At 44.4% G+C, this 15,881-nt stretch overlaps 2 protein-coding genes and 1 long non-coding RNA gene across 3 annotated transcripts in view; 2 read left to right on the plus strand and 1 right to left on the minus strand.

The window, feature by feature from the left end:
• Window positions 1-2,539: 2,539 nt before the first annotated feature.
• The window catches only part of ndrg2 (NDRG family member 2), a 56,876-nt gene continuing 43,534 nt past the window's right edge, over window positions 2,540-15,881 (minus strand). Inside the window, exons 4-16 of the mRNA XM_085450865.1 lie at window positions 15,501-15,606; window positions 15,282-15,402; window positions 14,622-14,684; window positions 14,266-14,326; window positions 6,736-6,822; window positions 6,424-6,480; window positions 6,219-6,322; window positions 6,087-6,125; window positions 5,945-5,996; window positions 5,775-5,822; window positions 5,649-5,684; window positions 5,087-5,138; window positions 2,540-4,381 (exon numbers count right to left, since the gene is read on the minus strand). Of these exons, the coding sequence (XP_085306991.1) occupies window positions 4,218-4,381; window positions 5,087-5,138; window positions 5,649-5,684; window positions 5,775-5,822; window positions 5,945-5,996; window positions 6,087-6,125; window positions 6,219-6,322; window positions 6,424-6,480; window positions 6,736-6,822; window positions 14,266-14,326; window positions 14,622-14,684; window positions 15,282-15,402; window positions 15,501-15,606 (990 nt within the window). The 3' untranslated portion in view covers window positions 2,540-4,217. The remainder of the gene's footprint in view (window positions 4,382-5,086; window positions 5,139-5,648; window positions 5,685-5,774; window positions 5,823-5,944; window positions 5,997-6,086; window positions 6,126-6,218; window positions 6,323-6,423; window positions 6,481-6,735; window positions 6,823-14,265; window positions 14,327-14,621; window positions 14,685-15,281; window positions 15,403-15,500; window positions 15,607-15,881) is intronic.
• Window positions 9,067-11,434, plus strand: LOC146714389 (uncharacterized). Its single transcript, XR_014918810.1, has 2 exons — window positions 9,067-9,165; window positions 10,573-11,434. It is a non-coding gene; the product is annotated as an uncharacterized LOC146714389 (long non-coding RNA).
• LOC146714390 (uncharacterized) lies at window positions 11,584-13,762 on the plus strand. The gene has a single exon (XM_085450864.1). It carries the CDS (start codon window positions 11,617-11,619, stop codon window positions 13,210-13,212), a length of 1,596 nt encoding a protein of 531 aa, XP_085306990.1. The 5' UTR covers window positions 11,584-11,616; the 3' UTR covers window positions 13,213-13,762.

Below are 15,881 nucleotides of genomic sequence, written 5' to 3' on the forward strand. Positions count from 1 at the left end.
AAAAGTGAAAAGACAGCTAGCTTAATTAAAATGTACTATAGACTACTACTATATGCTAGCAAGTTGGTCCTTTGATGGCACTACTCTGCTTACCATGTGAACCCACCAGTTCCAGGTGAACAACTATTGACGTTCCATAGGGATGCACCGATACCAATACTGGTATCGGGGCCGATACTGTAAAATGTGTGTGTACTCATACTCGTAAAAGTTAACCGATACCATGATACTAACTTATTTCATTAATGAGAGGGTGGCTTGTCATTTTTGTTGTAGTTTTTTAGATTGGCCACTAGGGGGACATCCCGTGCTAAACAGGCACAGGGTTAGACGAGTCAGTCTGGCAGCTCCAGATAAAAAAAAAGAGAAACTGGAGGCTGCTGTAGCTAGGCTAAACAAAATGTCAGCAGTGTGGACCGGAACAGCCAACTTTAACTCAGGTTTTGAAAAAGGGATGAAAAATGTCAAGAGAAAATCCACGGGATGTTAAAATAACAGAGGCTCTGACTCATTTTATTGCTCTGGATGACCAGCCAGTGCCAGTTGTGGAAAACATAGGATTCTTCTCAGCATACTCGAGCTGCGATATGAAATTCCCAGCCGCCCACACATCAGGGAGATAATGGTGCCAAAACTTTCTAAAGAGGTAAAGACAAGCAGTGTGTGCGATGTCAGTCCTTGGTTTAACGGCACAGTGGACTGATGATCCACGGGCAGATGGGGAGTTCGTTCGTCAATGCCAAATACTTTAGTTATTTTGTTTGTTTGTTTACAATATGGACACTCTGCAACAATTTAAAAGTTTCTTTTATTCTCAAACCTAATTTGTATTTATTTTATTCCAAACAGAAGTGTTTATTTATTATTCCGAAAGCTCGAGACAGTGCCAATAGTTCAGTGATATTTTGTTAAATTACAATGTGGAGACTCTGCAATAATTTAACAGAAGTGCTTATTTTTCACTTGAAATTTTTTTGTGGTCATTTTTATTAAGATATTATTGATTATCAGCAGAGAATAAAATAAAACCTGTCTTCCAATTCATTGCATTTGTGTGTGTGTGTGTGTGTGTGTGTGTGTGTGTGTGGTAGAAGTATTGTACTCTGTATCGGCAAGTACTCAGATCCAAGTATCGGTATCGTATCGGTTTGAAAAAATTGGTATCGTTGCATCCCTAACGTTCCAGAATAATACAAAAATAAAAACATAAAAAAATCTTTGGTTAGCACAGAACAAATACGAAACATCTTTAAAAAAAGTTGTTTTTTTTAAATTTCTTGTGCCCTCACTGGACTGCTGCTCAGCAGCACTGAGCTCATCGGTGTCACCAATGGGTACAAGCTAGCCTATACATTGTACAATGCTGAACACAACACAGAAAAAAGAAGTCAGGAGACAAGACAGTTCTCTTAAGCTTCTATTAATTTTATTTTCTTTGCTTTTTTTTAGGATGTTCATTGTGTTACACAGAGCAATTAGCCACACAAGTTTGATTCTCTTTAATTTTTTTTTTAATTGTTAATTATATTATTCTCCCTTATAAGCGCTAATGCTAAAAAAGTTACTCCAGAACTATCACACGCTTAACTAACTTGTGAGCACATCGGGACAGTAAACTAACACTTCACATACATAAAACAAAGAAAGATCATTAAAACAAATCAAAGGGGAAAGAAAAATGTAATTGAACTGTAAAAACTAAGAGACAAAAAAAAAGACAAAATGGACAAGCATTTACAATCACACAGCCCTGTTCAACCACTCTGATTTCCTTATTTGGCCTTTTTAAAATTTCTAGGCTTTAATCCTGAAATGAGCCCAGCAATTACATTGTACACTCCAGCACAATGGTCTGCAACCCACATGCTTTAATGCCACAATCTATCATGCACAAGCATGCGGCATGATATCATCAGTATTTGTGTTTTCCACATCTTCTGCAAAAGATGTTGATGGTACAATAGGCCGTTTATGCACTGCATAAGCAGCCTATTATGGATCGGAGGGGAGTGACTCAAAAACAGGTTGCCGTCATCATTCCGACCATCAATTATAATTCCAAGCTCACATCTAAGGCCTTCCATCGCATCACAACCATGTCCGCTTCATGAGTCAGGTTTGGAAAAAGGAGAATTAAATAGCATTTAAATGAAACAGGCATCTTCCAACTCAGTGGTCGTGCTTTCATGCATTAGAATATAAACGCATGCAATGGACTGGGCTCAAACATGGTCCTTTAAAAGCACAGTCCGTGTAATGGCTACTTGGCACAGGGCAGTGGTAAGCTTTGACTTTATTTGCAATTATTAAGTATTAGCAATTCAGTGAGAATCTGGATGAATTTATTTATGATAACTGATGCTTAAAGGTGCACGTTTAGCTCAGAGCACTTCTGATGGCAGAATTTGGTCAATAAACACCTCGATTCTTGAGGGGCTTTTAGTTTTGGCAGGACGCTTAAGCTTATTGGCTCCAACCGGTTGGCTCAGAGTTCAGAGAGTGGCTGAAGAAACTCTTGTTTTCTATTCTTATATATTATCTATCTAAGCATGGTGGCAGTGAAGGGGCTGGTTCATTGTCACTGATAAGTCACAAGGGGTTTTATTGGTCTTAAAACTTTTGTAGGTAACCTGGGCCTTTCTCCATCTTCATTGGTTAACTGTGCTTACAAGACACGAGCACTGACATTTGCTCTCTCTCTCTCCCCACACACTCCCTCTCACACTCACACATATCAGTATAAACATATGCAAACATGACTCTGTTGTCCCCGTTGGTGAATAAAGTGGGTGGAGAGGAGTACGCATTGGTTTTACCCGCACCCCCCCCCACCACCGCAGCACACATAAGTCAAGTATGCTAGCTGGGTTTGTTTGGAGGTATCCGTGCATGGGCAAGGCTAAGAGATTACAACCCAGATAGATGATGAACACAGTGATCCCTTTCTGGCCACACCGAGCACTGAAATGCAATATCCATACGAGCATGCTACCGATGATGGGATGCTCCCTGGTGAGTGGTAGAACACAAGTGTGGATATTAAGACACGCAGTGCAAGACTGCCAGCAGTATTGGAAGCACTTCTGAATGTGCGGCGACTACTATCAATAGGGTGATAATTAAAGCGCGCAAAACACCCTCAGTCTCACCTATGTTTACCTCCAGGCCATAACTCGAAACAGCACACACACGAACACAGATTCACACAACTTAGCAGAATATAAAAGAAAAAAAACAAAACAAAATTATCCATTCAATATTAACATGAGTTGATAGCAGGCATGCAACTTCCAAACAGTCCAGAAGAAAAAATAAAATAAAATAAAAGCTTCTTGTCCATCACATCAAAATCCAATGGAGGGGGGGAAAGATTACAGTCACTTATAGACGAGGGCCAAATGGAAGACATAAAACAATCTGGCAACATCAAGGAGGAAGTAGTCACTACAATGGATCTCATTGGCTGTCTCCATATGATGGGGTCAGCCAATCAGTATCTTCAGCCCCTTGCTGAGACAGGTTACATATAAGAAGAAAAAAAATCCCATAAAAGAAATGATTTAAAAAAAAAGAACACAATAAAAACTAGCTTTAAAAGTAGTAGACACACATTGTTATAAGTATCTCTGCTATAGTACGTTTTTTTTGTCTATGTCGTTTTTAAGTCATTATGTAATAAAGAGAAAAGTTACTGTTTTTTTTCTATCATCATTAGCTTCAATATCATCATCATCATCAAGAACATCAGAATCATCAGCATCAACATCCACAATACCGTTTTCAGGATTATTACTATTGGTTTTGTACGCTGCACTGTAAATCTAAATTAAAGGGCTCTATTGGCTGACAATAGAGGGAGAGAGGACTAGTTGCTGTTCGTCACCCCCTCCTTTGCTTTAATAATCTCTTCATGCCTTTTAAAGACTCATGTTTATGGCAGAACAGCCGGTTGTACTTTGCTTTGGGCTGAGGTTGTAAAGAGAAGGGTTTCTATTTTCCACTCAAGTCACTCTATTCCTCTTCCTCCTTCCCTCCCTCTCTCTAACCATCCATATTCCTATGCTCTTTGTGGGGAATGAAAGGAGTTGTTTAGTGACAAATAAGTAACCCATTCATCTTGTCTCTGCATTATTGTCATGCTTCATCTTTCCCTTCCTTTTGCTTCCACCCTCCTCTCATCCCACTCTCGCTCTTTCTTTCTATCGTTTTGTTTTTCTTCAGCAAGACACCTCCATCGTTTGGGAGGGGCTGGGCGGCATCTGGCCGCCCTGCGAGCCCTGGGACAGGGTGCGGGAGCGAGAGCGGGAGCCATCCATGGAGTAGGAGGAGGAGAGGGAGGTGGTACGAGAGCGGGACAGGCGAGTCATGCAAGATGAAGCCACTGTGGAGAAACACAGAGAAACGGTCAGTAAGAGTACAAGTCATGGAAACAGTCAGGTATCAAAAGGTAAGGAAATGTTGCTGACAACACATAGTTGTGGTCATCCACACTCATAATGGACATGATTGACAATTTGTGGCCTTTAATCATTTACTTGAATTGTTATTTTTCCAGCATGGAAAGACTATACAGCATACATCTTTAATAGCGTTAAAAAAACAAGGATTAGGGGGGCAATTTTCAATTCATTTTGAATTTTCTCTAATCTGCACAGGGTCAGATGAGGCCAAGACCTATTAACATCTCACTAGACTACCTCCAAATTCTTCAACTTCCTCTTAGATCAATAGCTGGACAGTTGAAACACGGTTTGGTGTTCCAACAGGATCCCGAACACACATCAAACCTGGTTTTGGAATGTATAAAACTGGCTAACATTAAGCTTCTGGAATGGCCTTCCCAAAGTCCACTCCAGAAGTCAAAGCTTTTAAAGTCAGATGTATGCTGTACAATCATAACACCGTGGAAAAAAGAACAGTTCAAAGAAATCATTAAAAGCCCAAATGACCACAACATTCATGCTCACGATGAGGGTATGTAACTAAACAGAGTATCGAAATAAAAGTATGAAGCAAATAGGAAACAATACTAAAGCCATGTCTCTGTAGAAATAAGGAAGATAACTGCTTGATAAAGTGGACTTACTGTAGCCCATGCCCTGGATGAAATACTTGAAAGCCTCAGTAAGTTTAGCAGGCTGCAAAAAAAACACAGAACATTACATATCAGGCCAAAAACATGTTTAACTCGTTTGCTGCACTGAATAATGGTGCTCACTGAGGACCCCATGTGGAAGCCCAGGGTATCCGTTTTAGTTTTGACACCTAAAAACATTTGCCAACCTCTGGGGCTAAAAGACAATGAAGCTACCGCGTATGTGTGAAAAACTACAATTCGCCTTGTGGCTACCTGTAGCAGACTCCTAACACGAGTCAATCCCCACAAACCAACAAGACATCAATATATTTACTGCTTTGTTTTAAATGGATCTTGATCTCTGTAGTTAAATCTTCCTTTCATGACAGCTATGTGGGAACAGAAGCCAAAATTTGGCTTGTTCTAAGTTTTTTAATTAGGCACCTGTGAGTGTGACACAATGGAAAAGTATCAAGATGTTCTTTTCACACTGAAGTATTGCCCAGGGTGGATTTAACATCCACACCTATGTCACATGTGTGTTATTATAGAGATCTTAAGGTGTTTTTACCTGAGTCAGCTGAGGCAGACCACCAGCATCAGCCATCTGCAGAAGAACAGAAGATGTAAGTAAAGGTGAAAAAAAACAAAGACAGACAGACGATGCAGACACTGAGGACACACGTATGAAAACCACCTTTAAGAACGAGGTTGTTGTCGGGTCCATTTTGCTGTTGCACTCCACCTGGTGGTTACAGAAAGAAACACAGTCTTTGTTACAACCCATCAGATCCTTTTTTTGCACAGAAACGTACAATCGGTGCAAACAGCCGTTCAGGTAAGTGTCAAATAATAAAAGAAACTTACAGCAGCATCCTCATAGGGAGCATGATCGCCCACCACCAGCATCACAGGACATCTGAGGGTCAAACAGAAACAGGTGCTGATTAGAAGTTTGAAGATTTGAGAGATTAACGTTTAGTAAAAAAATCAGAGAGTGGGTATTTACTTGAAAGCGCTGTTGCGGTCAAAGATCAGGTCTCTACGACTGCAAGGAGAAAGAAATGGTGTCAGTGGTAGTTTGATGTAAGGTCGATTATTTGTATTTAAGTCATGATGCACGACAGCATGTTATGTTTACCTGTTGTAAGATTTCCACAGGAGCTCCATGTTGGACAGGTTGGGAGCTTTGGAGATGCGCTCTCTGTAAGACTGCACTAGATCTGTGCTTGACGACAGCTCCTCCTAGAAAAACGGTTTAACATTTGATCCTTTTTTCTCAATTTTTTATTTAACTCACAAAAAAAAAATCTGTCATTTAAACACTTATGGATCTAATAATGTACCTGACTGAAAAGGTGGCACAGAATCTGCTCTGTGAGGGAGGACGTCACGGAGCTGAGCTGGAGAGGAAAGAGGGGGGATCATTCAGGCAGTTTATTTATTTTAATCAAGCGCGATGAAATATACGATAAACAATTACATGATCAATAGCACAGAACACACAGACCGTGCGTGAAGTCACGTAATTTCATATCCAGAGCTATTTTTACATTGATGAGTAACTCCCATTAGGACTAACAAGATTAAATGATGTTTCTGTGTACACGGCCACTGCAGCCCTGACGTTGAAGGAAGGAAGAGAGAGAGAAAGAAACCTTTTGAGCAGCCCAGTCTATCCATCCTCGGGCGTTAGTGTCGATGTTGATCAGAACCAGACCTTCCACTGCATCTGGGTTTGTGAGCTGAGGAGAGAAAGCAGAAGTGTTCACTGACAGTGTGACACTATCTCACATACATCTATATTTACGGCTCACGTGGTGAAGGGAAAACAAACCGCACATTAGGGCTGGGCGATATGACACAAAATTCATATCTCGATATTTTTTAGCTGGATGGCGATATGAGATATATATCTTGATATTTTTTTAAAGCCATAAAGTAAGAACAAAAAGAGAGCTCTTAGTCAAAGCTGTGTCCCAGATGTCACACAGGCACTTTTATTAACATAGAGCAGATGTACATGAAATTTACTCAAAAATAAATTATGAGCATTTATTAAATAATAATGCTCCATAAATAAAAGAAAACAATGTTGTTTTTGTGCATAACAAAAAGCTCACAATTGTGCAGTCAAAATGTAAACTAAAAGACGAGCACTATAACAAAGACAGATTTCACAGCTGCTCTGTTCCCAACTTGTACTGCGTGACTGACAGCCTGGAGTTTGAAGTCCGCTTCGCAACCACGTCTCTTAACAGCTGCCATTTATGGACCTTATACACAGTAGGGTAATATTACGTTGAAGCACTGTACGTATCACTCCGCGAGGCTCAGCCGTAATGCTCCGACAATCCATCAAGCGGTGCAGCACCGTAGCTTACCAAAGTCGTACTAAAACATTTTTTGACAGATTGCTGAGCGCCGTGTTCCACATAAAATCGGTTCGCAGTCATCAAGCACAACCAGAATTCATACATAAGGCGCGCTGTCAACTTTTGAGAAAATGAAAGGATTTTAGTCCGTGCAGCACCTCTGGGCTGCATGGCGTTAGCGTGGTTAGCCCGTTAGCGTGGTTAGCTAGCTAACACGTTGACGCACATGGGGCGATGCGCAGTAACTCGTTAACGGAGATTTGCCGTGTCCATCTTGTTGCTTCCTGCAGGTGAAGCGATGGGGGAGGAGGGGGAGTTGTGTTCAGTGAAGGAGAGGCGAGGCGGAGTAACGTTGCGTAGAGACAAAAGTGGACGAAAGAGAGGCAAACTTGCGGCTCCACAGGTATAATTATAACGTAACATAGACTATATCGATATAAAGGATATTGTCACATCTTATATCTCGTATAAAAATATATCGATATTTTTTAAAAACTCGATATATCGCCCAGCTCTACCGCATATCGGATCTTAATGAGTGAAATATTCAGGATGAAGATCTTTGCTGACATTATTTAATTTGCAGAAACCAAAGCCATCAACTCTTTGAAGGCTGGATTCAAAAATCCCACCAAAAGTCAGTTAAAAATTAAAATCAGAGGCATAATGTGGTTCGGTAATATGAATATGTGCTTCCCATGTGGATGTATGCACTCTCTAATGTGTGTGCATGATCCTGATGAGAAGCAGGATGGTGTCCTCTGGGATCTCGTCCAAGTTCAGGGATTCAGTGATCTCCTGGACCGTAAGTGGCTTTATTTGACTGAATCTGATACTCCCAGAAGTTCTCAGTCGGATTCAGATCACGGGCTAGTCAGTGACATGATTGCTGTTGTTTTCTAGGAACTGCCTACGTACAGTGACTACGAGGCCAGACAATGTCTTACACCAGGATCCACTGCACAAAGATAAGGTTAAGGTCTAAAGATTTCACCCTGGTACCCAACAGGAGTGCTGTTAGTTAACAGGTGGAGGCCTGTGTGACCCTCAAAGGATTTGCTTCCTCAGATCATCACTGACCCACTGCCAGACCTGTCATGAGCCAGTTTAACTAGTCACATCGGTCGAGCTGCAAGCAAACAGTGACGTGGCCACAGCTCTGTACTGGTTATACCACCGCTGAAGACACAAATAGTGTTCTCCTGAGCGATAGGTGTTACAATTCACACAAAACCTCCACATCAGGGTTGGTACAGGAGGAAACGTCGAAACTGGAAGCAGTTTTCGATCATTACATTAGCTAGGGCAAGAACAACAGGGTATAATAAACCAGGCAGTTTCAGGCAGCATGATGTCCAGACTCTTTTATATCTGTCACACATGCTCAGTAAGAAGCTCCTCACCGGTGGCAGCTCTGCCAGATCTGCTGTTTTCTGGAGAACGGCACAGAACTCTACAGTGGCCCTGAGAAGCCAAACGGACTGCAACTTAAGAAAACACCAGCAATAAGAAGAATGCTGCAAAAACACAACGGAAATAGGAAAAACTAAAACAGAAATAAAACAGATTTCCAAAAGCACAAGGGAAGTGTTTCTGGGCAGACAATAACCTGACGGACCAGTTGCAGGAACCAAAATATGCTAAGAATTGTGCTGGAGACACTTAAAAGAAGTGGAGTATCTATCGGTTTTGTGAGGAAAGAAAAGATGAGAGGTAAGTAGAGCTGGGCGATATGAGATTTTTTCATATCACGATATGTTTTTTTTTTCATTTCAGGCAATAACGATATCTATCACGATATAAGCCAAATAACTATATTTGTAAGATTTAAATGTGCCGTTGCTCACAAGTAAAATGTGAAATAATCAGCAGCTTGTTTTTATTTAAATATTTATTTCCCATAATAAGTTCAACAGGGTAGATGTACTTAAGGAACATGAGACTTTTTCAGATAAATAAAGGCAAATATTGCAAACTACACAAAAGGCAGCCGCTAAAGCGTTTAAGTTTCAAAATAGAACAAACGAAACAGACTAAATTGTCAATTCCACTTAGAAACAAAATATTAATTCTAAAAATAAATCTTAGTTTGTTTTACAGAAGAACAGACAAAACTGACTAACTTTTGTCAATATCAAATAAACTGAGAACTAAAAGGAAATTCTCAATCTCTCCTTGTTGTATAGCTTAGCTTTTCAAACACTTTTAACAGTTACTTTAGTCTGACAAAAGCCGAATGACGAATTAGCGCTTCCAGTCAGAGACTGAGGCTACGTCCACACGTACACGGGTATTTTTGAAAACGGAGATTTTCCGTTTTCGTTTTAAAAAATCATCCCATCCACACATAAAGGCAGAAATGAAGGAAAACGCTGCTATGAACATGCCAAAGCAGCAGGTGGCGCTAGATTCCTAACCGTGCAGAAATGTTGGCCAATCAGAAGTCTAGAAGCCTCGGTGGGAAAAAGTAAACAAAGCTGGGGCATAGAAGCAGAACAGAGTCGTATGTGTGGAGGGACAGTAACTGTGTGTATATGTAAGCATTTAAACACTGCAGAGAGTAGAATTAACAGTAACAGTATTGTAGAAATTCATTTCACCGAAACAATAACGTGGCGCACAGTGTGACGCATGCACCAGTTTATTGTATTTCCAGACTTGCTTTCGGCACATTTACAGTGCACGCTACTCTGTTTTTGTCAGACTTGAAATAGCCGAAATACCTTCACACTACGGACCTTCTTTGGCTCTTCCGTTCGACAATCTCTCCGGCATTGGAACCATCATCTGTTTTCTCTTCGGTCACGCTCGGTTGATTTTTCTAGTCGGCACACTCATTTCCTCCATTACGCGCTGGCTCCATTACCCGCTGGCTGCTTCCCAAACAAACACACGTGCGGCTTGGCACTTGTGCTGTACGTAACAAGTCACGCGACGTGACGCTGCGGCTGTGATTGGTTCGGCTCTGCGCTGCTTAATTTGGATTGGCTGACCTTTTTTTTTTTTTTTTTTTTTAAGAGGACAAGAGCGGCGAGGTCTATCGCGATAGCTTAATTTCTCTATCGAGTAAAAGTTATATCGCGATACATATCGTTATCGTTCTATCGCCCAGCTCTAGAGGTAAGTGTGTTAGCCTAACTATTAGCCTAAAAATCCGTCATCAGTATTATATGAATCATGATAAAACACATCTACCATGTTTTGGGTTCCTGCAACTGGTCCGTCGGGTTATTGTCTCCCCAGAAACACTTCCATTGTGCTTTTGGAAATCTGTTTTTCCTATTTCCATTGTGTTTTGTGTGCTTTTGCAGCATTTTTCTTATTGCTGGTGTTTTCTTAAGTTGCAGTCTGGTTGGCCTCTCAGGGCCACCGTAGAACTCTCTATAAGAAAGTCGAGTGACCTCTTCTGTCACGGACCCGGCTCTGGGGACTCGGGGTCCGTGGGCAGTGGGGACTGTGACTGTTATTGTTATTATTATTATTATTATTATTTGGTGTGTTGTCTGCACTGCCCCTATGCACATCTGTATGTAGGCAGGTATGTGTGTGTTTTGCCTTTCTGCTGTGGCCAAGTTACAGGCACCTTCAGCCCTGGGGGCGTGGTCTAACTTGAGGGCTGGCCACACCCGAAGTCCTGGCCGCACACCTGCTCCTCATCTGGGCTCGTCGGGGGAGCTATTTAGATGAGCGATGGAGCTTCCACCGACGCGGGATTATTGCGTTTGACTACACGTCAGTCTTCAAACAAGTCAAGTGTGAGTGTATGCCTGCTGGGATAAGTGTTAACGGCTGCCTCTATTGTTTTCCCCTCAGGAGGAGTGTGGGACGAGAAGGAGCAGTAAGCACGGGGAGTGCAGGGACACTGGGGCAGAGAGCACTACACGGGGACTTTTGGGAAGAAGACACTCCACGGGAGTCTGGGAAACTGGGGATTTATTGTTGTTTACTTCACCACCTTGTAAATAAACACTGTTGCACTGAAGAGTCCGGCGTTTGGGTCCTATTTCCCCATCTCCCCACGGTCTGCCAGCCAGACCGTGACAGAATAATCCCGCCATTACGGGCCCAGCGGACTCAAGGACCGTCTCACAGGAGGAATTGCTCGCCCAGCTCTCGAAATACTGTCGGAGCATTATCCAGGCGGCGGATCCACATCAGAGACACATGCAGGTCGTATTTTTTGATGCCTTCCTGTCTTCAACCACCTGTTCCATGAGCTTTCTGGACATTGCAAAACTAATTCAAATTGTAACTGTGTTGAGGGCTAGCTCTAGCTTTGAACTGTTTGGTTTAGGCTGTCCGGGCAAGGAGGATGCGGCTGCCTCCCTGGCAGCCCTCGCTGCCTGGTTTTTTCTTAATAGGCGGAAGGTTTTCCCACCGCCGCTTGCTGCTCACCTATTGGACCCTCCACTGCAAGGAGGACGGCGCCCTACTCCATCTCCTCTCACTTCTTCAATGGCCTCTGTGCCAGCAGACCAAAGACCGGCAGTGCTGGTCACCACAGTGAGTAGACCGGACCCTGTCATTTTAACGAATCCAGTCACAGATGAACAGGGGACAGGTTCCTTTGCCCCGCCAACACGAAAGAGACGGCGCCGGCGTCATCCTCGTCAAACCGTAGCTCACCTCACTCCTGTGGTTTGGGAAGAACCAGCTGACTCTGGACTGACCGCACGAGGAGCCGCGGACCCAGTGCTAGAACATGAGCCTGCCACTACAGACAATCGGGAGGCTGAGATTCTCCCCAGGGTTTCCCCAGAGGCTGAACCGGAGGCCTCAGTTGCCTCTGGCCCCCTGGAAATTGCTGAGCCAGCGGTAACATTGTTTTCCTCTCCACCCTTCATGTTGGACATATCACCCTCACTTCAATTAGCTGCCCAGCTAGTCGGTCAGTCATCATCTGTTCCACCTTCCACATCCACTGCTCTGCCACCGCATCCACCGCCTGCTGCTGCCATGTCGCCGTCGTCACCGCCGGGTGACCGGCTCAGCGTGCGGGGGGATCCCGCGCTGCAGCCGGAGGAGCTCAGCGAGCCGGAGGAGCTCAGCGAGCCAGCTGGGGGGCCAGCGCCGCTGCTGGAGGAGCTCAACGAGCTGGAGCTCGGCGAGCGGGAGCCGCAGGAGGAGCTCGCGCTGCCCGAGCAGGAGCTCAGCGAGCGGGAGCCGCGGGTGGAGCTCGCGCTGCCCGAGCAGGAGCTCAGCGAGCGGGAGCCGCGGGTGGAGCTCGCGCTGCCCGAGCAGGAGCTCAGCAAGCCGGAGGAGCCCAGCGAGCTAATGCCGGAGGAGCCCAGCGAGCTAATGCCGGAGGAGCCCAGCAAGCTAATGCCGGAGGAGCCCTGTGAGCCGGAGCAGCTCAGCGAGCCACCCACTGAGAAGCCCGCACCGCTGCTAGCGGACCTCAACGAGCCGGAGGGACCGGCGTTGCCAGCAGAGGAGCTCAGCGAGCCTGGTGAGCCCGCGCTGCCACCGGAGGAGCTCGGAGGTCCGGAGGGATCCGCTGAGCCAGAGCTGGAGGTCGGCGTGCCGGAGGGGCCGCCACGTCCAGCAGCCCGGCCGCCACGTCCTGCAGCCCGGCCGCCACGTCCTGCAGCCCGGCCGGTACATCGGGAATCGTGGGTTGTGCTGAGGCGGGAGCAGCAACGCCGCCGCCACCGGACCCGTGGCCGCCCGCCGGAACTGCAACGCCGTCGCCACCGGATCCGTGGCAGGCCGCCTGAAGCGTTCTGCTCCCGCCCGAACGGTTTTCCCACCACTGCCTGACCCATAGCGGGTTTTGCCTGCTTGCGGTCCACTGGGTCGGCCGCAAGAACTGTTGCTGCCACCATGGCAGTGGTTGGACTTTTGAACTGGGGTTTTCCGGCCCTCCGTCCTGTTTCCCCCCCGTCGCCCGCCCTGAGATGTTTGGGTTGTGGTTTTTGTTGTGTTTTGGGTCGTCGGGAGCCGACCCTTAGAGGGGGGGTACTGTCACGGACCCGGCTCTGGGGACTCGGGGTCCGTGGGCAGTGGGGACTGTGACTGTTATTGTTATTATTATTATTATTATTATTATTATTATTATTTGGTGTGTTGTCTGCACTGCCCCTATGCACATCTGTATGTAGGCAGGTATGTGTGTGTTTTGCCTTTCTGCTGTGGCCAAGTTACAGGCACCTTCAGCCCTGGGGGCGTGGTCTAACTTGAGGGCTGGCCACACCCGAAGTCCTGGCCGCACACCTGCTCCTCATCTGGGCTCGTCGGGGGAGCTATTTAGATGAGCGATGGAGCTTCCACCGACGCGGGATTATTGCGTTTGACTACACGTCAGTCTTCAAACAAGTCAAGTGTGAATGTATGCCTGCTGGTATAAGTGTTAACGGCTGCCTCTATTGTTTTCCCCTGACATCTTCTCTGCACTTAATGTTCGTTACTAAAAAGCCCTTTGAAGTTGAAGTTTTAACATCAATTAAAAACCATTTCAATTATTTGGGAACTCTTTATTCGACATCAGGAAGTGACCCAGAAGAAAACTAATTTTGTGGACGCATTTTGTCTGGAGATGATGTTGATTTTCACATTTAAACCAAAGCTAATGAGCATTCAGCTTTTTCTTATTTTAAGAGGTTTGCACATAAATATCCACAAGCATCACAGTTTAACATTTATTTTACAAAGTGTTCCTGCTGAACTCTTCTCTCTTACAGTCAGCCCCACGCAAAACTGTAAACAAGAACTGATACCATCCTGTGTTAATGCAAAATAAGACCTCTGTCGAGTGCTAAAGCAGGATCTGAAATGACTCATCAGGACAGCTCTACAAAAGAAAAAGATGCTTACCGCGAACCTGGCCAGGATGTATGCTCCTGCTCCCACACCCACTCCGATTACAGTACGGAAGCTGACAGAACGATAAAGGTTATTAACACCTACAGCATACACATGTGCACACAGTGTTAATTGTTGCTGAACACTCTGGTTATTTATATATCTACAGCATTGTGCAAAATTCTTGAACCACCCTTTTCTTTATATTTTGACAAGAAAATGGAAATAGTTGCAAAGATATGAGGCAAAACAGTTTCAACAAGGTCACCACAGCAGGTAGCGCTGTGTGTCTCAAGGCCACTTAGCTCTGTTACACAAATCCAAAAAAATTGCTTGCGGTCACATCACAATAAATACGGTTAACTCACTTGAAAAACTGCAGGACAGCTGGGATCATCTCTGATATGGTCTCCATGGAGGGATACTGGTAACTACAACAGCACACACAAATGAGCTTAATGCAATTAAGCGGCTTAATATGAAAACAAATATGTGAAGAATGTTATGTTACCCAGGAAATACTCATTCTTATCTAAGATCTCCTCAACCTATTCATGGTAGCTGGGCAGCGCTGATCCATTAGATAAATTTCATAAGTAAATACGACGGCTAACACCTCTATCCACAAGGATTTAAGACCACAAAGAGAATGAGCTTCAATTTCGAGAAGCAGCGGCAGAAGTGAAGGGTCAGAGCTGAGAATCTGTCACAATACATGAAACAAAATCCTGCTGAGCCACTAAAATAATCTCACAAGGAAAGGGAGTGATAGAGAAGTACTCGTGGGGGAAGGAATAAGAAGTACGGGGAGAGAAAAGAAGGGATTTTGTTTAAACCTCTGACAAGAGCGCATTAGAGAACAGAGATGGTGCAGGGGGAGATGTGAGAGAGGAGAATGGTAAGGATTTTTAGAAGAGATTAGGTTCAGGCCTGTACGGAAGATTGTTTCCATTTCTCAGAAGTTTACTTTAAAAAAAAAATTGCAAGGTTACTGCAGGACACCTTATCAAACACGATGACTGTCTCACCCTGCAGGGTAGGCGGCGGCCCCCTCCTCTTGTCCTGGGGCGTCGATGTGAATCAGGGTGAAATTCTTGACAATCTCCTGCATCTCTTCGAATTTGAACAGAGGCGAGAAGCAGCTCTTACCTGCCAGGTAACAAAAACAGAGTAAACAAAGATAATGAGGAAAAAACGCAATCGGTAACAAGCAAGAGACTGTTTGACTTGGAGAGAGAGCTACTCACTGTCCAGACCCACATCGTGGAAGGTGAGGATGGCGGGCCTACGGGTGGTTCGCGTGCCGTGGAGGGTCACGTGCAGGACGCCATGCGGAGTCTCAACACTGTGCTCCTAGAGAAAGCAACACGAACAAACACAGACTTAACAACGTCAACCTGATGGTAACATCTGGCATGGAAAACAAAAATAACTAGAAAAATTTGCATTTCCTGCGAAAATGCAGTGTGGATGCCTTAACGGCTGAAGATATCTGCTGAAAAAAGCTGAAAAAGTTGAAAAAAAAAAAAAAAAAAAGATGCCCTGAGCAGGATTCGAACCTGGCCCTCCTGATCAAAGGGCAGCTATTTAGCTCACTGAGCCAAACACTTTCTCACAAAGAAAAGGTG

Source organism: Copadichromis virginalis, linkage group LG3 (genome assembly GCF_057382275.1).
Source record: "Copadichromis virginalis isolate Kocher_CV1m ecotype Utaka linkage group LG3, C_Virginalis_male_GT1.1, whole genome shotgun sequence".
Lineage (NCBI taxonomy): Eukaryota > Metazoa > Chordata > Actinopteri > Cichliformes > Cichlidae > Copadichromis > Copadichromis virginalis.